This window comes from Eubalaena glacialis, chromosome 14, assembly GCF_028564815.1.
Source record: "Eubalaena glacialis isolate mEubGla1 chromosome 14, mEubGla1.1.hap2.+ XY, whole genome shotgun sequence".
NCBI classification, from domain to species: Eukaryota; Metazoa; Chordata; class Mammalia; order Artiodactyla; family Balaenidae; genus Eubalaena; species Eubalaena glacialis.
Genome location: NC_083729.1, coordinates 15,294,460 through 15,317,165, shown reverse-complemented (window position 1 = coordinate 15,317,165; position 22,706 = coordinate 15,294,460). Strand labels below are relative to the sequence as shown.

General features: G+C 40.1%; 1 protein-coding gene across 1 annotated transcript; it reads left to right on the top strand.

Annotated features, from left to right (window-relative positions):
- Positions 1 to 2,782: 2,782 nt before the first annotated feature.
- Positions 2,783 to 21,242, top strand: LAPTM4A (lysosomal protein transmembrane 4 alpha). The gene is made up of 7 exons (XM_061210576.1): positions 2,783 to 3,066; positions 12,063 to 12,183; positions 15,625 to 15,701; positions 15,809 to 15,931; positions 18,609 to 18,704; positions 19,225 to 19,323; positions 20,631 to 21,242. The coding sequence occupies exons 1-7, from the start codon at positions 2,956 to 2,958 to the stop codon at positions 20,703 to 20,705; spliced, it is 702 nt and encodes a 233-aa protein (XP_061066559.1). The 5' UTR covers positions 2,783 to 2,955; the 3' UTR covers positions 20,706 to 21,242.
- Positions 21,243 to 22,706: the final 1,464 nt, after the last annotated feature.

The following is a 22,706-nucleotide window of genomic DNA, read 5'->3' as shown; positions in this document are numbered from 1 at the left end:
TTGTAAAACAACTATACCCCAATTTAAAAAAAAATTTAAAAAAAGAACTTTTAGCTGGTTCTGTCATCTTCTCTCTGAAAGGCAAGTCCATTCTTGTGCTGCCCCAAGGTAGGGCTGGTGACTGCAAACAAGGCACGGACAGGGAAGATGTTATTACCAATTGGCAGGTCCCAGAGGACACACAGACATACCTGGACAGACCCAGAGTTAGCCTCCAGAATGATTGGAGGCACACAGAGCTGTCTTCTGCCCCAAGGATAGCTGGTTGGGCAGAGAGAGCAGGGAGAGGCAACTGCACCTGGGCAGGGGGTCCACATCTGTCCAGTGTTGGTCATCACCCCCAGTCCTGTACATCCTGATGACTGTGTAGGAAAGCTCACGCTCAGTGAGCTAGGAAACCCCACATTGCTCTGTAAGCTCAGACTTCTCATATTCACAGGTCAAACAGCCCCAGTAAATTCTTCAGTGGAAAAAAGAAAAATCACCTGGAGAGTTTTAATGCCCAGGTCTGACCCCATAACAATTAAATCATAATGTCTGGGGGTAGTAGCTAGGTCGCAGTGGTTTCTAAAGATCCTTAGGTGATTCTAGTGTGCCACAAAGATTGGAAACCACCGGTGTGGTAGGTTTTAATCTAAGTTCTGACACATACTGGCCTTCTAACTTTGGACATGTAATTTAACTTCTTTGTGGAGTTAAATTATGTAAAAGTGGCTGCCTTATAGAGTTGTTTTAAGGATGAAATGATTCAAAATAAAGTGATGGGGTCCATGCATAGAACACAGTAAAGGCTATGGAAACTTTTTTTTTTTTTTGGTGTGTGTGTGGGTATTATTAGTCTTCTCCCTACCAAGTGCAGAAACATCATAATTCATTCTGAGTTAAACTTCTACCACCCCATTCCATTCTTCAGTGTAGCTTGGCTTAACTATGGCCTCCTAGATAGTCTGAGAGTATTATCCAAACCAGGATAATTGTCCACAGACAATTCCTTCAGTGTTGCAGAAGTAAACAAAGTCTCTGCTCGTCTAGAATTTATATTTTAGTGGGGGAGATAAATAATCAACAAATCAATATATAATTTCAGGCAGTGTTCATTGAAGCCATGCCAATGCAATAAACTTTACACTGAATTCACTGTGGTTTTCAGCTAAGAATGGCAGAGGGGAAGGCATTTCTGTTCCCTAAAAGGAAGAGTACTTTCCAAAGAGTGAAACGATATATTTTCTTAAAAAGGTAAAAGTCATGTCTCATACAAATACAAAATGAACATGTGCCAAAGATTTTGTTTACTCATTAATTAACGACGGGACCAGTAAAATCTTAGAACCGGTTTAAAACACATTGTAAAGTACCCACTTACATTGTTCAAATCAGGATTGGGAAATGAATTTACAGATAGCTGCAGAATGGCTTTTTCCAAGGAGGGGGATTCAATATGAAGTTCAATGGACACGAGTACTTCCTCTTGCTATCTGTTACCTACATTTAGAGTTGAACAGATGTTGACTGAAAAAAATACACACAAGCTGTAAGTTGAGAATTATGTTTTATTTGTCGTACTTACTGAGGATTTAAACCCAGGAGACATCCTCTCAGATAGCTCTGAAGGCCTGTTCCAAACAGGTAACAGAGGAGCCAGGAAATACAGGAGTTTTTGCAAAAAAAATTCCAGGTAGTCAGAACATCAAATGATTACTGTTAATTAAAGAAAACCAGATATCTCAGGTCAATGAATTTAGTGTTTTTCCATGTATGGGAAGACGCAAGAGTCTGGGCTTATTAAAATTATTCCTTTGATATGCACCATAACCATCTAGGGCCAGTAACCTATTTTTCTCCATCCTGAATCCCCTCAGGATGCACCACTTGTGGTGGCTGCAGAGGCTGATTGGCTCCACCGCCACACAGCCTTTGTTTACTGAAATAGCAGGTTACATTCTTTGTCCACACCTAGCTCCACAAAGAAAGATGGAGAGCTCCTATAGATTCAGAATACCCTGAAAGGTGAGCCAGACTATGGCTGGTTTTTCATTGAAAACACCCGGGAATCTTTTAGTACATTGCATCGTGTTTCACAATTTTTCCCTATAAAAATCACTCTACCTGTAAACACTCTGCAGCTAAGCAGTTCTTCCGCTTTACTTTGCTTTCATTTTCGTCAATCCTTTTGCTTCACACTTGCCTTTGGCAGGGCTGGATGGTACTTCTTTGCTCCCACCAAAGAGGCGTCAGAGTGAGTGAGAGTGAAAAGCTAACCCTTTCCCCCTCCAGTAAATCCCCAATTCCCTTAGCCTGGAAGGCCCCAGAGCAGGGATTAGCCCCGCCCCCTTTCCCTCGGGCGCCGCCCCTGGCCGGCCCCATAATTGAGCTACGCGCAAAACTCACGTGAGCAGTCGTGGTCCCGTGTCGCCTCCGAAGCAGTACGTGGCAGATGTCACTCAGGAAAGTCCTTCGTTCCCGGTTTCTGCCACCTACTCCATCTCGACCCTCTTTTTTTCCCATTAAATGCGTCTCTTCTTGACGCTCTCATCTCGGGGATGCTGACCACCCGACTCCCCTCAACCCGAACTACCCTAGGCCTACGAGCCACCCCTCGCCCTCAAGTAAGAGGCAGGGATCCATTAGCGCTAAGGCGAGTTGCGGTTCTGATTGGGCGTGAGATCTTGTCAATCTCCAAGTTTTTCCAATCAAGGGCCGGGTCCACCTAGCTTTCCGCTCTTCCATTGGCCTGTGTGCGGGGAAGGTGGAGGAAAAGGGTAAACCGAGCTCGCGCGAGAGCAGCGCTGGGCCTTCAGTGCGCAGGTGCGAAGGGTCTGGCTGGGGCCCGGGCCGGGGGCGGGCTAGAAAACGCGTCGTTTGATTTTGGACAGTGACGGAGTTATCTGGGTTCAACCGCTGGGCGGAAGGCGTTTGTCAGGGCACCGGCCAAGAACGAGGCCCGCCAGATTCCCAATGGTGTCCATGACTTTCAAGCGAAGCCGCAGCGACCGGTTCTACAGCACCCGGTGCTGCGGCTGTTGCCATGTCCGCACCGGGACAATCATCCTGGGGACCTGGTACATGGTAAGGGCTGGCGAGGCGGGAGGGTAGGGGCGCTGGGGGGAATGCGCCAGGAGCGGGAAGGGGGGGGGGTGGTCCGAAAGGGAGGATCCACTGGGAAGGGGTGGGGCGGGAAGGCGTGGGGGACCTTCTTTTTAGGGGCCTCTAACTTTGAGGGGGCAGACTTGTGTCCCGGAATCGGAGTGGTGGTGGGTGGGAATAGGGAGGTGGTTTTTGGGCGAGAGTAAGAGGAGGAAAGCGGGACTGGGAAAAGCAGAGGCGCTGCAGGGGGGCGTGGGGGGTGGGCGGCGGGATGAGGGTGCTAGGTTTTGGTTTGGGAAGTTCTGGAAATGACCAGGTTTCGGGATCTTTTTGTGTGCTTCCGTGATCTTTTTGTGTGCTTCCGTGATCTGAAAGAACTCTCCCTTCCCGCAGTGCTTTCTGGATTTTTTTTTTTTTTTTCCCCAGCGAAACGATTAGGAATGCACCTTGATAGATGCAGCCTAGTTTTAACATTACTTCTTGCTTGAAGGGAAGGCGCCATATCCATTTTTAATGCAGTTGTCTGTGGTTCCTGGACCTTATTTGTTACAGTGTGTTTGTGATGTAGGCAGAAAGGCCTCTGTTGTGAGTCTGGAAGTACGCTTGGAGGTAATACCATTTGCCAGGATTTACATACACTCGATTTGCCTTTTCCTAATGCAGTAGATCCCCTCACTCCCCCATCCCATGCTCATGAGACGCTTTTCATAACAGACCTATTCCGCTTTTTGAGACCTTTGTTGAGGGCTTACTCCATTTTGGTCACATATGCTAGCATTCCCTGGGGGCCAAAATCTATGTAATTCTATGTCATAACCAAGTTGACAGTGTTATTGATTGGTGGTTCACTAGTAATACCTTTGTGATTTCTTATCACCATCTCCAGTATCCATATACATTGAATCTAATTTGTGACTTGTAAATATGTGCTTCTGTTTAAGAAGTTTTAGGTTATGATGACTTTACAGAAGTTTTGACAAAGTTCTCATATTGTCGACTTGGTCATGTTCGCTAATGACTTCATGATTTTTAAAATTTTTGTTTTTGGTTTGGGAGGTTGTGGCATTAGTGATACTGCAGTTTCTGATAACGTCTGTGAACTGCGAAAAAGGAAAAGCTTTATCACAGACGTATCTTTTTGCCTTTCTCTGTTCTCATTTCTTCCCACCCCAGAGGTTTGATCGAAATCATCACCATTTGGCAAACACCAGATGAGAGTCATCTTCAGTTAGGCAGATACAGTTTCATGCCCCACCCCCAGAGGACTACTGGAACTCCACTTTATTCCTAATTGCCGTGTTGTTACTTACAGTCTTGCTTCATTAATGTACATTAAAAACAACAAAACTGGAATGTGTAGGCTTATTGGGTTGTTTCTAAGCTTATTTTAATATTTCCATTGTTTTTATATTCAGAAACATCATCTTATTGCTATAATTATATCACATTTCCCCACGAAGACCACCCCCCCCTCTGTATTTTAACTGATTTGTAAAACTGGACGTTGATCAGTTCAGGGCAACAGCAGCATTGTATTTCTAACTTTTTATTTCTTCATTCTGCTGAGGGTCTGGGTCTTCAGTTTCTTTGTTTGTCCTTAGCTCTGCCTTCCCTAAATGAATAATTCAAATGTTCAGGGTCCTCAGGCCTCTTAGTCAACCCTGCTTCCCTCATCCCTAGAAGATGACCTTCCCTCCTACTTAATTGAGAAAGAGCTCAGCAGCCTGGGACTCAACCTGCAAACTTACTCTTCCTGTTTCTTCTCATATCCTTCCCTCCATTCACAGAACAAAGGAGTTCTAACTCCTCAAGAAGAAAATAAGCACCATCTCTGTTTCAACCATCTGAATGTAATTGGCTGTATTTCTTTCCAAGGCAGATTTTTTTTTGATGCTATGGGCTCAGCTCATAAAAATTAAGGGAATAGCAAGGAAAAGTAGGAGTTCTAAACCATGAAACTCAAAATGCAGAGAGAAGAACTTTAGTAAGGGCATTTATTCTCCCAAAATAGGGAACAGGGAGTTGTAAATCTGTTTGCCACTGGAAGGACTTGATGTGAAAACATTTTGCATAGCATCCTTTTTGCGTGCTTTAGTTTTACAAAAAGATGCCGTAGCTGTTCTTTCTTTGCATGGATTTCTCTGATTAGTAGAATATTATAAGCTGCTTACATCAGTTAATCTGTTTTAAGAGATATATTGATTATCTACAATGTAAATGGCTGTGGTGCACATACAAAAAGAATAAATCACAGAGACGTGTTATTCGTCTTTTGTGTTCCTATTAGCTGCCACACAGAGGCTCTCAAGTGTTTTCTTGTCTTGGCCATGGCATCTGCCATTAAGATACTGATGGTATTGCAAAGAACTTTGGAGCAAAGATACAGAAGTGAAACTTAATGGTACAGTGTCAAGGGAGAAGGAGAAGGTGATCAGTAATATCAGATTCAAATTACGTTAAGAACTGGAAAAGGCCGTTGGTTTTGTGGATTACAGTATTGTAATTGTATTGGTGACTTTAAAAAAGTGTGGGGGCTTCCCTGGTGGCGCAGTGGTTAGGAGTCCGCCTGCCAGTGTAGGGGACACAAGTTCGTGCCCCTTTCCGGGAGGATCCCACATGCCGCGGAGCGGCTGGGCCCGTGAGCCACAACTGCTGAGCCTGCGCGTCTGGAGCCTGTGCTCCGCAACGGGAGACGCCGCGACGGTGAGAGGACCGCGCACCGCGATGAAGAGTGGCCCCCGCTCGCCGCAACTGGAGAAAGCCCTTGCACAGAAACGAAGACCCAGCATAGCCAAAAATAAATAAATAAATTTATTTTTTTAAAAAAAAGTGTGGCTTCAGGATCCTGGCACTATAAAGACACAATATCTGTCTAGTTGGGGAGACATGTAATATTCAGAAAACAAGATCACCAAGACACAAGCAAAGAGGAGTTGTCTGAACAGTGCATTTTTTTGCCAGAAGCTTCTTTACTAAGAGAAATAATATGGGAGTGGGTGAACTGGAATGTCACTTCCCTCTCCAAGTACCTTGTCAGGATACTCTTCCTCCTCTGTTCCAGGTGGGAGAATATGATTCTCTTTAGATTGCCCTGTGCTGTTTGGAACCTAGGGGTGCAGTCCTCCCTCCTGCTGGGTGCAGACACTGTAGCAACGACTTTGTATCTGATACAGTGTCAGTGCCTTCTAGAACTGCCTCTACTGGTCTCATGTTAGGCGATTGCACACTGTGGCGTAAAGGATTAATTGTATGATATTAAATAGTGCAGTAGGACACAGAGAAGCCAGAGCCAGTTGAAAGAAGCATGCCTGGCTTAATACCTGGTTTAAGTAATATGAAATTTCAGAATGAGCTCCAGTTTAAACTCTGACGTTCATAAGTTGTTTTTTCTATCATTTATTGAAAAATTTGAAGGCACGTGATTTTAAACAACAGTTTCTTATGTGGTATAAATTCAGATGCTTATTGAACGATTGAAAACGAGCTTAAAAGTCTGCTGCAGGGGTGTCCTCTCTCATGGTTAATGGTGTACTACAAGAAGACATTTTGAGCATTTGTTATAATTTTAGGTCTTGGAAAGATTTAATATATGGCTAATTTTTCATGAGTGTCTTCACCATAAACAGTCTAAAAGTTAGGTAGCTGGGGTAGAAGTGAAGACAGGCTCCCTCAAGCTGTGTTCCTTTCCAGTCCTCACCCCCGACTCCTTTAAATAAGTATAGCTTGTGTATATTTCAAAGTTAGTATCTTTCCTCAAGTACCTTTTTTCTTTTTTTGCCTCAGTGCCTTTGAATATGCTATTCCTGCTCTCCAAAATGCTCTCCCCCAAGTCACTTTTTAAAAACTTTATTGAGAAAAATCTCAAATACACAAAAATAATGAAATAGTATAAAAACCTTTCATTTACTTATCATACAGCTTCAACCATTAACAACCATTTTGCCAATTCCAGTTATTTATTATTTTTTTTATTGGGGTATAGTTGTTTTACAATGTTGTGTTAGTTTCTACTGTACAGTGGAGTTCCCTGTGCTATACAGCAGGTTCTTATTACTTATCTGTTTTATACATATTAGTGTATACATGTCAATCCCAATCTCCCGATTCATCCCACCCCCAGCCAGTGTCCATATATTTGTTTCCCCCCTTGGTGTCCATATATTTGTTTTCTACACCTGTGTCTCCATTTCTGCCTTGTAGACGGGTTCATCTGTGCCATTTTTCTAGATTCCACATATATGCGTTAATATATGATATTTGTTTTTCTCTTTCTGACTTACTTCACTCTGTATGACAGTCTCTAGGTCCATCCCTGTCTCCACAAATGACCCAATTTCAGTCCTTTTTATGGCTGAGTAGTATTCCACTGTGTATATGTACCACATCTTCTTTACCCATTTGTCTGTCGATGGGCATTTAGGTTGCTTCCATGACCTGGCTATTGTAAATAGTACTGCAGTGAACATTGGGGTGCATGTGTCTTTTTGAATTATGGTTTTCTCAGGGTATATGCCCAGTAGTGGGATTGCTGGGTCATATGATAATTATAGTTTTAGTTTTTTGAGGAACCTCCATACTGTTCTCCATAGTGGCTGTATCAATTTACATTCCCACCAACAGTGCAAGAGGGTTCCCTTTTCTCCACACCCTCTCCAGCATTTATTGTTTGTAGATTTTCTGATGATGCCCATTCTAACCAGTGTGAGGTGATACCTCATTGTAGTTTTGATTGCATTTCTCTAATAATTAGTGATGTTGAGCATCTTTTCATGTGTCTCTTGGCCATCTGTATGTCTTCTTTGGAGAAATATCTGTTTAGGTCTTCTCATTTTTGGATTGGGTTGTTTGTGTTTTTTTGATATTTAGCTGCCTGAGCTGTTTATATATTTTGGAGATTAATCCTTTGTTGATTCGTTTGCAAATATTTTCTCCCATTCTGAGGGTTGTCTTTTCGTTTTGTTTTTAGTTTCCTTTGCTCTGCAAAACCTTTTAAGTTTCATTAGGTCCCATTTGTTTGTTTTTATTTCCATTACTCTAGGAGGTGGGTCAGAAAAGATCTTGCTGTGATTTATGTCAAAGAGTGTTCTCCCTACATTTTCCTCTATGCAGTTAGTTTTTTAATAGTTCAGTTGTTTTCTTGATGAAGCTTCCTCGACTCCCAGCCAGAGGGATCTGGTTTCCTCACTGTGTACCTGGAAAAGTTACTGCATACCTCTTGTATGTACTTATTAAATAGTACTAATTACACATTAGTATGATTATCTTTTTAAAAATTTTTACCCCCTACAACAAGATGTCCTCCTTGAGGGAGGAAAATGATATGCATTTCTCTATAAACTGTGTGTTTAATAGTAACTTATTAGAGCATTAGACATTTATTAAATGAATTATCTCCTCCAAAAATAGTAGGAATAACTCATTTGTAACTGCGCGTAATGGTAAACAATAACTGTATACATACATTTAACTATATATACATTTAACAACATTTTTAAAGATAGTCCATTTTGGTCTCTATCTGATGACGGCTCTCTGGCTTGCTTGAGACCCTTATCAGGTTGCCCTAAAACACTGTTCTAATTATAGTCTTAGCAGATATTGGGTTGTGGCAAAATACGCTGTGGGAAAACTAAAGAATAATGATTAAAAAATAGAAACAAAACTGGTCCTCAAGGGTCTTCTGGGTTGGGTGTGGCCATGAAATGAGAAGCAAAGAGGAATTACTCTCCCCAGGCTGAGTGCGTCCAAGGATCGGATACTATTCCTTTGAAACAAGTGAAATCTAACATATCTGGTCTTCATTGCTGTTTACTTATATAAAGTGTGCACTAGGTTTATAACACAAACCACATTGTTATCTCACTAAATACAATACCGCTCCTACATTGGTGTGTCCATTGCCCATGCTGTTGACATATTTGCTGCATTCTATACCTCTCCATATTACTAGGTTTAGAAGTTGATCATTATTTTGATTACATTTTTACTAATTTTCTTTCGTGAATGCAGTAAAAGGGAAAAATGAATCAGGAATAAATATTCTGGAATTGTTTGTATATAGTTGCTCTCTTCATAGAAATTTTATATTACAAAACTATGAAGTTTTATGTGTGCTTTGAAAAATGCTACATGGAACTTAGTAGAAATATCAACTGTAATCAAAAGTAAATAGGATAGGGCCTACATATGAGCGCAGGATAGGTGCTCAGTGATGTATCTTTTAAGATCACAAGGATGGGTTTTCCAGATTAGTACTTTAAAATGTTAAGTTGGGGTGCTAGTGAAATACAATTAATTCAATGAAGATTTGAAAAATTGTTTGAGCGTTTAATGAAATAGTGCTGAATTTATTTTACCATTTCTTGGTCCTTTTGATTAGACCTATATTTATTTTGTTTAATATTCGGGGGTATGACTCACAGAGAAAAGAAATTTGAAGTGTCACTAATACTAGAAGATAATAATGGGTGAGTCTGTGACTTACCCATGGAAGAGAAGAAAAGAGATTTTTATAAATCCTACATGTGACACAAATACTTAAGAAGGGAAAATTAAACTCCTAAATATTTTTGTTGTGTCATTTCCTTCACTTAGTAATAGAGTTTGCATGTTTTTCTTGACATGAAAGTGTTTTTCTGTACAGTGCAGAGCTTTTAAACTATGACCGTATTGTGCTTAGCAAAGAAGAGTTTGGTGAATTGATTTCGAACTCATTTCCATACACAGAATATACAGTGTTTTAGTAGATATATCTGATTGTTCAATAATTAATTCACGTGATTGTATTAACTCATACTCATACACCACATATACTGTCCAAAACCCATTGCAATACAAATGGGCAATAAAAAAAAATCAGCCTTCAACTGGGGAGTCACCTTGCAAATATGATTGTCCCTTGTAAGACCTTTCAAGCATTGAAGGATAAAATACCTTGCTTTTGAGCAGTGCAAGGAAAAAGGCATGTTACTGAACCTATTTATTTAGAGGGTGAAGTATAAACATTTTATAGCCTTAAATAATGGTTTATTTTGGAAAGATCTCAAAACAAGGGTTGCTTAGGAATGGTTATAAGTAATCCTATAGTGGTAAGCAGAAGGATGCCTTAAAAAGAACCAGATTTGTATCCTAGCTCTTCAGCTCAGTGAACTTAACACAAGTTATTTCACTTTGCTGAACCTTAGTTTACCCATCTGCAAATGGGCGTAAGTAATATTTACTTCACAAGATTGTTGTGAGGAATAAGTGAAGTAATATATGTGAATTTACTTATAGTATATAGGCAGAAATATCAATTGATTCTGAATTAGGTATTGTGACGTTGTTTATCTTATTTAAAGATAAAACTTGGGCTGCATGTCTTATAGAATGTGAAATGCCTTCGGCTGATAAGCTGTGTTATCATTCAGGGTGGACAGGAGAGAGCTACATAATAGAGATTGTTTAAAACACTGTTGGTAAAGCTCCGATATCCCTTGAGAGTGTCAAATGTTCACAAAGGGAAGGAAGACAGATTCTTTGAACTTTAGATAGGGAAGCCTACTCCAATCCTCAGATCATGAGGGTTGTTTTGATCACTTAAAGGAAGTGGTGCCTCTTGGGATAACTGTGCAATTCACTAACAACTAGAGGCCTAGAGAATTTCCTTTCTGAATTGGAGTTACACCCTGGTAGACTAAGAAAATTCACCAGATACCAGTGATGGGATTTCAGCAAGATGTTTGACAAAGTCTCAAGATGTTTCTGTGGACTAGATAAAGACTTTTATTCAAAGGTTGCTGGCTAATGGGAAGAGAACAGCCTCTGTCTGGCGGCTTTGTCATCAGCCCTGTTCTTTTGCTTATGACTTAGATGGAGATTCTCATTACATGATGATCATATTTTCAAATGCAGGAAGCTGAGAGAGAGTAAGTCTATCCGCAGGGTGTCAGAATCTAGATGGAGAAAATCTTGATAGGCAAGAATGTTAATAAGATGAAATTTGATTGCAAATATATATAAGGGCTTATGCTTGGGCCTCTGACCAACTCTACAGGTAGATATAGGTGGTAGCTTAGCAGGATCAAATGTGAAAAAGAACTGGGAGTTTTAGGGAGTCACTCATGTGACATTCAAAAGATTTATGCAGCCAGTGCCCTTTCAGGCTGCGTTAACTGAAATTTGTTAGTCTAGGATATGGGAACTGAGATCCCGATGTGTTGTGATCAGGTTGATCTTCTCTCATTTTAATAGTATGTTGAACAAACTGGAACGTGTGTATGGAGGGGAGCAAAGAGGAACTAGTGAGCTAGCTGGAAAATATGCTGGTTAGAAAACTGGTTTAAGTACCTGAGTGTTTATTCTAGAAAAGACAATATTTGGAGGCATATGTTGGCTGCCCTTAGGTGTCAGAGGAGCGCTTATTCAGAAGGGGTAGCAAATTATCTCAAACTGTAGAATTAAGACCAATAGGTGAAAGTTAAGTGGCACAGTCAAAAATCTTTTAAAGCATTTGAGTGTAGCTCAAGAGTTTATAGTTCCCTTTCGCTGGACAGGAGATAACTGTGGAGGGGCTTTAGGCTTATCTGATGGATCACTACATACTTAGCCCATGGAAATTATATTTATCTGATCGATTAGCTTCTTCAAGTCTGGAAATTCTGAGACTGGGATATGAATAAATATGTGATTCAAATGAACAATTTGTGATGATCTCTCATTTTTCATTATTGTGCCTTCTTATTCTGTTATATTGACACAGGATCAGTCAAACATCTTTTCTCTGAAATGATTAAGTTTGTACTTTCACTTTATGAAATATCTACTTTAAAGTATTCTTAAAATGGTATTGTGTATTTTGTCTCACAGGTAGTCCCCTTTTTGTGTCTCTGTTACTTCAGGGAAAGCAATGTTAAATAGGGGGAGACATCTAAAGATTGTGCTGAGGACTGCTCACTCCCTGGTTAGTAGTGTAATTGATAAACTGTTATCTTTCACAGGTGGTCAACCTGTTGATGGCAATTTTGCTGACTGTGGAAGTAACACATCCAAACTCAATGCCAGCTGTCAACATTCAGTATGAAGTCATTGGCAATTACTATTCGTCCGAGAGAATGGCTGGTATGTTTTTAGTTGAAAATATCTCCTGCTAATTACACACATACAGTTAGTTACTTAGAGGAGGATTAATTAAATTATGTTTGTTATACTTGCCGAGGCACAAAATGTTTTTGTAGGTTTTTCAAAAATTATAATTGAGCATTATAATTGAGAATTATAATTGAGCACTTGTAGCCAGAAAATGTAATAGACTGCTGGAAGATTTTTGAGAAATGTGTATTGTATACATTGGGGTACTGTAGAGAGAGGAGGGGAGAAGGAATTACAAAAAAGACTGAGCCTTTGAGGGTCAGCTGACAACTTGTAGTAGAGGATGGATTTGCTCATGGAGCAAAAATCTTACAGTAAAATATAAAATGTGAATTATTGGAATATTTGGTGGTATCTTTTGCCCAGGGTCTCAATTCTTAATATATTTTTATTGTTTAGGTGAAGATTTGACATTGGCGTTAAAAATAGAGTACTCCTAGAACATTCATGGAATGAATGTTCATGGAAATTACCTTTTTAAACCTATTTATTCCCTGGTAGCAGTATTTTTCATTATTTATCTTTCTCTAAAATACAGATTTAATTTTATATTAAAATTATGTTAAACATTTAATATTTGAACAGAAAATTATGCTTCAGACTTTTTAGTGTGAACAATTTCTTCTTCAGAAAAATTTCATTTCAGAAAAATGTTCCCAGTTCACATGTGTGTTGTATTTATATTGTAGGATCTTTTTAGAGTAGCTTTTATCATAAAGTTCTGTACTTCTGTACATTATGATCTTCTCTGATCCATTAATGAAGTTTTTTTAAAAAAAATTTGGTCATTAATTCAAATGATTCATTGTCCTCAGGGCTAACCTATTTTAGGAGCCAAGTAGAGTTTTCTGGCCATCTGTTATACATTGTAGTGTGATAACACTAACAATTGTTCATGCTGTGTTTTTAAAGTGTTTTTTTTTTTTAAATGAGTTTCCTGGTTGTATTTCCAAATACAGTATAATCCTTTAATTTTGTTGTCAAATTGATAGCAGAAATACCAAGAACATACAGAAACATTCTGGCATTTGATTTTTTTTCTTCTGAGTAATCTGTTTTTATTTAAAAGCCAGAATAGAACAATAAATAAAACTTTAGCTTCCCGTGACGATTTTTTGGCATTTATAAAATTTTACTTTAGGCTGTAAAATTTTACTGAACCTGCTAATGTCAGCGTTTTCCCTTGTCATGTGTGTTTCTCTTAAAATTGAGGTGTAGAAAAAGATTCATGGTTATTGACATTCTCGTAGGTCTGTACAACTGACTCTTTTGTTAGAGCTGCAGGGAAGAAGTCACAGATTCATTGCATGTTGCGTGAGTGTTGTCGCTGCTATAGAGAAAATCAGGTCTATTCATTGTCATATTTTTGTTGATTATATTCTACTGAAGCCCTGTTATTGAGCGAATATAAAAAAAAATACATAGTTCTTGGTCATACAGTAGTTGGTGTTTCTGTGGAAGGTAAAATTTTACTTTCCCACAGACCCAGTATTGCAAAGGTAAGTTAATTTCTAATCATTGGCCTGAAAACTGATTTTTTTAAATGAGGTTTGTGATTAGTTATTTTTAATCAGCCAAATAGGATGTGACACTCAGTTTATAGGAAATACTTCTGCAGCATATGCAAGCTGTTTTTCAAATATGAATTTGTCCTTATTTATACTCACTTTGGAGATGGGTGAACACTTGGGGCCTCCCAAAGGAGGTGCTGAATGTACTGGTGGGTGGGAACCTGAGGTTCTTCTCTGGCATCTAGCCTCTCATATTTTGTTTGCCTTATTGATTCACACATGCTGGAGTGTCCCTTGTTCCAGGCATGAAATATGTTTCCCACCCACCACCCCATCTCTCCTCTGTTTTGCTATTTGTTGCTCCAGCGGAAGACCTTGAACTTCACTTTAATTATTCCAATACTTTAAGAAGTCAAAATCAACTCCTAGTCTCCCAGTAACAGATTTTTTTTTTTATACTGCCTATTTTATGCTGACGAAACCAGTTAGTCTTAGTTTGTTTTTTTTTTTTTTTAATTTTATTTATTTATTTATTTATTTTTAATTTTTATTTTATGGCTGTGTTGGGTCTTCGTTTCTGTGCGAGGGCTTTCTCTAGTTGTGGCAAGTGGGGGCCACTCTTAATCGCGGTGCGCGGGCCTCTCACTATGGTGGCCTCTCTTGTTGCGGAGCACAGGCTCCAGACGCGCAGGCTCAGCAATTGTGGCTCACGGGCCTAGTCGCTCTGCGGCATGTGGGATTTTCCCAGACCAGGGCTCGAACCCGTGTCCCTTGCATTGGCAGGCAGATTCTCAACCACTGCGCCACCAGGGAAGCCCCCCTGTAACAGATTTTTGAAAGCTGATTGTTTGAATGATAAATTTTGCTTTCAAGTTTGTTTATATTTGAACTCTTCCCTTTGAGTGCCATTTTGCGTGCTGCAGCAGGGAAGTTATTTATTCGTGCTGCAGCAGGGAAGTTCTTTAAGTCCTTAACATTTAGCTATCCTATATCCTCTAGGAAAATTTAAAGAGGGCTATTCTTACTTAGTTTAGTGCCAGATATTGATGCTGTTTGCATTGCCAAGTGACAAGATGATACATAACATTTATCCAGTAGTGTGAACGTTCAGCAGTTAGTCTAATCAGTCATCATTGTTAGTGCCTGTCAGGTTGTTCACTAGCCAGAGTCAGAGAATCAGCTTTAGATTTGTGCTGAGAAACTCATCAAGTCGAGTGTGGGTGCTTTTTTGGTTTGTTTTTGTTTTGTTTGAGATTACATGAGTGCTTTGTGAGAAAATTTAGTGAACATGGATTAATGTAGAGAAAGGCAGCAATCTGAGGAAGGGTTGAGGAACAAAGAAGAAAATAGACCAGGATGTAGCAGAGAAGCCATGGTTGAAGGGATGCGGAGCGGGGATTTTAGGTGTTGAAATGGGGGTGGGGGATTAAGGGAGAACCTTGGAATTTCAGGCTGTGTATTTTATCTAAGGCAGTTGGGGGCATCTGTATAACTCTATGTTTAATACATCTGTCTCTTAAGCAAATACCAGCCTTTTGCTCCAGTCGAACCCTGCTTATCTCACAAGACCCAAATTGTACCATTTCTTTCATATTTTTCCCCTGATTCTATAGGCAAAACTAATCGTTTCTGCTTCTGTTGTAGCACTTGCCACACTGAATTATAATTATCTATTTCATATTTTCAGAAGTTAGACTCTGGGCAGAGATCTATCGCTGGCAGAGTACCTGCTTCATGTGCCATCCTAAATAAGTGGCAGTGAGTTGTGGCCATTTAACAAACAAGAAAAAGGCATGGATTTCTCAAACTTCATTACTTAATAACATTATTTTGTCATAAAGAGTTTTATTCTTTTTGTTATGTAAGGAGCTTAATTAGATTCTTGTTTTTGTTTTCTTAGATAATGCCTGTGTTCTTTTTGCCGTCTCTGTTCTTATGTTTATCATCAGTTCAATGCTGGTATACGGAGCAATTTCTGTAAGTATTCTATGATTGTAACTTCTGGAGTTCTGAGTTTTACTGAATGGTACCCAGTCGTTGCATATACGTGATGTGATGTTGTGGTTGCTGTTTCTTTCCTTCAGTATCAAGTGGGTTGGCTGATTCCGTTCTTCTGCTACCGGCTTTTTGACTTCGTTCTCAGCTGCCTGGTTGCTATCAGTTCTCTCACTTACTTGCCAAGAATCAAAGAGTATCTGGATCAGTTAGTAAGTGTGTATGCTAATTAAACTTCTTTTTCATTCATTGAAATTCAGAGTCAGCTTTTGGGCACTATTTTTATTTTAACCTCCCCTGTTTATTTTTTAAAATGTTTTAAAGCAATTATCATTACTACTCTTGATGACCATGTTGAAACCAAAAAGATGAAAATAGAATATCTTCTTGCCGTACCACGTGGATAATCCAATATTAAAAGTCCCTAAAGATGGATATCATAGCACTTCAGGAGTAGTTCAGCTTTTGTTTGGGGTATATGAAAAATATAATAATTCTACTGTATTTGGCACTCATTGGAGTTGTAGCTTTCTGTCTTTGCAAGCATCTGTAGCAAATATTTGAGTGCCTTCTATAGCCTTCACTCTGTTGTAGGCAAACTGTTAGTGAATGGTATAAATAGAAACATAACTTCCTTCTCTTCAAGGAGCAAACCATGTATTTGGGGAGTCAAGACATGAAGATCTCATTTGTGATAATAAGCTAGGGCTGTCCCATGACAGCAGTAAATGAGCATAAGTTAATGCCATGGGATGGAGGGGCAGGGAACACTGTGGGCTGAAGTAAGGTCTGGATGGAGGTGTAGGATCCAGATAAATGGAAGTTTATTTCAAAAATGCTGTCTTTTGGGAATTTTCTCGAAACCCACTTCAGATAGTCCATTTTGCATACCACAAATTTATTATTCATTCATTCAAAAAAACATTTGTTGATGGCTTCCTATGTGCAAGGCACTCTGCTCAGTCCTAGGGCTACATCAGTTAAAACTTACTTTCTAGTGAAAGAATTGGGAAGTTGATGATTATTGAATTAAAATTGTGATTAAAAACGGTGAAGTAAAAGTGTTGGTTGCTTTGTGAGTGGGTATCGCACAGATACCACACCTGGGCTGGGAAGTGAGCTTTGAATTGCACTCAAGAGTCTGAGTAGGACTTCAGATAGGAAAAGTACAGAAGAAAGTTCCAGGTAAAAGAGACACCTTGATGCAGGAAGGAACGTGGCATAGTCAGGGAACTCAAAGGTGACCGCGGTGGCCCGGCAGACGTGGTGGGAGCAGCATGTGATGGGGCTGGAGAGAGGTGGCCCGGGGCAGGGCCTGCTGGCCTGGTCAGCCGTGGTCAGCAGCTTCCGGAGCATAGTCCTCTCTGATCATGTAGTCCTTGGCTGAGAATATGCAAGCCTTCTGAATAAAATGTATAGCATTCCCCCGGGAGCTGGTCCCATTCAGTTTTTGTCCTTTTCTTATTTATAGATGAAGGCTTAAAGAACAGTTTTGTTCCAAGGAGACACTTCGTAGCTAGGGTTTGGGGTTGGTATGTGGATACGATTTTCTTCTGGTCCTTGGGATTTCTGTGTGCTTTTTTTATGAAAATGTATAATTATTTGGGCCTTTGTGTTGATGTTTCCATTAAAAACAGTTACAAGTTTTAAAAGATTAAATGAACTTTATAGAAGAACATCAAAAGGAATTTACTATTCCTTTGGCAGAACCCCAGTGGTTTCTCTGTTCTGTTATTCACTTGGTGTCCCAGACTGGAAGATGCTTTCTCTGTTGGCCAGCTTGTAAATCCTAAATTAGTTTGTAATGCCCTTCTCCCTGAACCTAGCTCATTGCCTTGCACACAGTAAATGCTAAAGAAATATTTGAGTAAATACAGCTGATCTTTCTCAGCAGAACATTTTATGTGTCCAGTAAATAGTATAAGCTTGCCTGGCTTCATAACCAGGGACGTGCCTTCTTTTGGCCCCTTTCTGATGAGCGTTGAGACTGACAATTGGCTTTTTTTTTTTTTTTGGGCCACACCGTGAGGCTTGTGGGATCTTAGTTCCCCGACCAGGGATGGAACCCCGGCCACCGCAGTGGAAGCACAGAGTTCTAACCACTGGACCACCAGGGAATTCCTGACACTTGGCTTTTAAAAAATCATTTTCCCCATGTAGGACTGAATGGCCCATGAAACTTAGGTAAATCTCAGCACCTCCTGACTTAGTGACCCAGGGACAAATCTGGGGTCATGTACAGGAGACTGTGTGTTCCCAAAGGCCAGGAAGATGTAAAATAGTGAAGAGTAAAGAGAAAATGAGCTCAGTTTAGACTCTTAGGAGTATTCTAGGTATTCAAACATATATTTTAAGTGATCAGTAGCATGCATTAATGATGATGAGGCTTAGAAAGCACTTTGAGTTAAATTCTGTGTATAAGTTTTTATTAGAATATCAGTTCTGACTTGGGTGCCTTTTGTTTGTATTCTTAAGATGCTTTCTAGTTCATCACAAAGTACAGGTGCCATGGCTGAATTATAAGTGTGTGTGTATATGTTTAATTAATAAACTTTATTTTTTAGAGCAGTTTTAGGTTCATAGCAAAATTGAACAGAAAGTACAGAGTTCCCATATACCCCCTCCTGCCCACCCAACCTCCCTCACAATCCATATTCTGAACCACAGTGGATATTTGTTCCAATTGATGAACCTGCACTGATACATCATTATCACTCAAAGCCCGTGGTTTACATTAGAGGTCACTTTTGGTGTTGTGCATTGTGGGGATTTGGACAAGTGTATAATGACATGTACTCATCATTGTGATATCATAACAGAATAGTTTCCCTTCTCTAAAAATCCTTTCTGCTCTGCCTATTCATCCCCCACCCCCCTTTTTTTTTATAGCCTGATTTTCCCTATAAAGATGACCTCCTGGCTTTGGACTCCAGCTGCCTCCTGTTCATTGTTCTTGTATTCTTTGCCTTGTTCATCATTTTTAAGGTGAGTTGCTCACTGAATATTTGGGGGGCCATTTGGACTGTGACACGGTTCGTCTAAAACCTTCTTGTTGCTGTGTCTCCTTACAGTTCTCCTTATTCTGATGTAGTAGTAGAGACAGCTTCCAGGGAATGTCCTCCCTCTTGTTTCCAGGCAGTGGTTGGAAATGCCAGGATTCTTCCTAAGGAACATCATTGTGTTTTTGGATGTGGTTCATGATTTGGATTGAAAACCTGTTAAAATTCCCAAGGTTCAGAAATAGAATTTCTTCTGCAGCACAATGGTTGTCACACTTGAATTGGAACCCAAAACTCTGGTTCCTCTGTAAAGCAGTGGTAATAAAACCTGTGACATTTAAGTGAGGGCAGGTAGGGAAAGCGCCTTGCCTGTGCTAGGTCCAAGTGGATGCCAGTTTCCTTCTCTGTGGAGAAAATGTGGGGAGAGCATTGTAAGTCACCTTAATTTTAGAGCAGGTGGTCTGTTGAGTTTCGAGCATATGTAAATTTTGTTTGTATTCTTTTAGGCTTATCTAATCAACTGTGTTTGGAACTGTTATAAATACATCAACAACAGAAACATGCCAGAGATTGCTGTGTACCCTGCCTTTGAAGCACCTCCACAGGTGAATGATCCTTTACAGTATTAAATCTTCACTAGCCTTTATCAATTATTCCAAAGAGAAGAACCTGGATCTTGACTTTCTCTTCAGTGCCATAACTGTGGTTTAGGGATAATCCTAAACTTGTGGATAGCTTGTATCCACAAGTTTCAGCCTTTCCCACTTGGAATCCTGGGTACATGGGCTAGAGGCACCCTGCACTGCTCATCTCATTCTGTTTGGCCGATAGGTTTGATTCGTAATCGGTCTCCAAGTGTTACATTTTGAGGGGGAGATCAGACAGGGACCAGCAGTGTGAGCGATGCCAGGCTCTTGGCTTCTGGAACTTCTAAGGATAGGGTACCATCAGCTGAAGCTTGTGTTGCTTTCCAAAAACATCCATATGATCCAAAGGGGAAGCTGATTTTCCTGTGGGGAGATGAATGCAGTGGATTCCATGAGTCTGTTGGGAGGCCTACCCCTCAGGCCCTCTAGTTGCTGCTGTACTGTTTTCCCAGGTTTCCAGCATGTAGAGTATATGTGACCCATGTAGGGCCAACCTGTCACATTGGAGTCACTTCGATTAAAAATGCCACTCTTCTACATAGATGTGCCCTTTACCTTAGAGCAGAGGACACAAGTACTTGATCCTTTGCCTACAGATTCTGATGAAATACAGCCTCATAATGGAGCGTTCCTTTAGCATGGTTCAGCGGTACCCTTCACCAAGATCCTAAGTTCCTGAGCTGTACTTGGCACTGCTGCTTTATCAGTCACAGTGGAGCGAGGGGAGGGTGGCGGCACATACCGCCTGTCAAGGCGTCCTGATGGCCTCAGGGTCAGTTCAGAAGCAAAATTTTGTCTGCCCTCCCTCCTTCCATCATCCATCTCTAGTGATCTTGGATCAGACATCTCACCTGCGTGTAAAAGCTCCAGGTTATTTGTCATCTCTACTCTCAGGAGCTATAGTTGACCCTCGGACAACATGGGTTTGAACTGCGAGGGTCCACTAACATGTAGATGTTTTTCAGTAGTAAATACTACAGTACTATACAGTCTGCATTGAATCCGCAGATGTGGAACTGCAGATACGGAGGGCCAACTATAAGTTATATGTGGATTTTCAACTGCGCAGAGTGTCGGCACCCCTAATGCCCACATTGCTCAAGGGTCAGGTGTACTCAAGGGTGAAGTGTTCTTAGCTAATGGTTTCTTCAGCTCTTCCGTAGGTTTATATACCCCTATTAAAGATATTAATTCTGAAAGCTGAATTATTCAGATAGAATTTTAAAGGAGAATTAAGTCTAATATAATTTTTTGTCTCTCTTCAGTATGTTTTGCCAACCTATGAAATGGCAGTGAAGATGCCCGAGAAGGAACCACCACCTCCTTACATACCTGCCTGAAGAAATTCTGCCTTTGTCAATAAACCCTATACCAGCTTTTTGTCTTGTTTATTTTACAAAATGCTGCAACACAGGGCTCTTCAAACTTGTTGGATATAAAGTACATTTTCCTTTGTTTAAACACTAACAAGCTTTTTGGATAGCTATTAAAAGTCAGATTTTGTTGTTGTTAAGTGTATTACATTTTAATAGTTTTTGAAGACAATCTAGGTTAAGCAAGAGCAAAGTGCCATTGTTTGCCTTTGATTGGGGGGTGGGTGGCAAGTGGGCATTCTCTACACATATTCTTTTTTAACTGCACTTTCTTTATATAATAGTTTGCATTTTGGTTATTTGCTGCCCTGGATACTTCCAGGAAGAATGAATTAAATATTCAGGGTGAGCGAGTTCGGTATAAGATCTGAAGTTTTCAGCTCTGAAAACAGGAAAAATATATAACATTTTAACTTGACTGTGGAAGATGATGGTTGCATGTTTCTAATTTTGTATGTGTTTCCATCTTTGTGATAAGATGCTTTAATAAATCTCTTAAATATTTATTGTTTTTTTTTTTAAATCTGTTATCCTTTTTTGGTAGGTGAAACCCAACATTTTCTATTACAATAAACTCAGACTGCCAGGGTTTTTCAGTACTTTGGGAATAGCCACAGCCAAACTCGGTGGACCCAGCTGGGCACTGTTCCTGTCCCTGGGGTGGATGTGTGGACCATCACAGCTTCTGATCACTACTTCATTCGAAGCAGGTTTGTCTTCTGGGAGAGGACGCAGGCCTTAGACTTTTAACTGGAGAACAGTCATAATATATTAATCCACCAAGGAAGGGGAAAATGTTGTTATTGTTAAGGGATCATTTTCCATCAGAGGGAAATCTGTTGTCACATAACAGTTAAATATCCTAGTAAATATACCCAAACTGTTTGCCTTTAAAAGTTAATTCTTTTCCTTCTGCTAGTGCTAGAGAAAAACTAGTTTACTTAGTATATTTGATTCTGAAATTCAGATAGAGGTAACACTGAAAGATAAACGTTTAGCCCTGTGTTTTAAAATAAGAAGCAACTTCACCGTGAGTAGCTCATACATTTCACCATTCTGACTCCTAAGTTTGATACTCTCTTCGCATTCCCACAAAAATGTCTCATGAGATGCTGATGCCCTCCTAAATCACAAAGTTCTGTTATCCTTTCTAACTTCATTTTTTTTTTAAATCATTCAATGTTACCAACTGCCTAACCTTCGAAGTCACTCTTCTCTTGGCCTTCAAAATATTGTATTGAGGTTTGCCTATCTTTTTAATTATTCAGTTTCCTTCTCTAGCTTTCTTCACCCACGTCTACACTTGTCCATGCCACTCTGTATTGTGGTTTTGGCCATCTTGCTTCACTTTCTCAACTTTTACTTACACTGTGTAGCTGCAAAAGCTCTGTAAAGTTCCAAGTGTTTCCGAGATCTGTCAACTCGAGGGTTCCGTGAGGCCCTTGTTCCCAAAATTGAGCTCACCAGGATATACGTTCTCTTTGGAGTCCTCTATTGGGTTCAATACCCAATTTTCACTTCTATTTAATCTTGAGCAAAAGTTTAATGCAATTCAGTAAGTTTTGAGCATGTACTTTGTTCCAGGTGCAAGAAATGTAGGGATGGGCAAAATGTAAAAAAAAAAAATTCCCTGGTCGTATTTTAGTGGGGAGAGGCAGATGATTTAAAATAAGCTGTATAGTAAGTTAGTGATAGAGCTATGGAGAAAAAAAACAAGGAAGGTGGGGGGAGGGTGCAGTTTTAAACGGTGTCAGGAAAGGCCACACTTTGAAGGTGACATGTGAGTAAGACCTGGAGAATGAGGAAGGAAGAATATCCCCCGCCAAGGGACCTGCAGGAGCACGCCAGGTATGTTCAAAAAATAGCTTGGTGAGTGGAGAGAGAGGAGAGTGGGGAATGATGGGAGACAGTTCAGAGAGGTTTTGAATTGGCCATTGTGGGTCATTGTGATGACTGTCTTTTTATTTA

Coding starts and splice junctions, on each gene's coding strand:
- LAPTM4A (XM_061210576.1), top strand. CDS start 2,956: ATGGTGTCCATGACTTTCAAGCGAAGCCGCAGCGACCGGTTCTACAGC. Junction 3,067..12,062: donor TCCTGGGGACCTGGTACATG/GTAAGGGCTGGC, acceptor TATCTTTCACAG/GTGGTCAACCTGTTGATGGC. Junction 15,702..15,808: donor TGGTATACGGAGCAATTTCT/GTAAGTATTCTA, acceptor TCTTTCCTTCAG/TATCAAGTGGGTTGGCTGAT.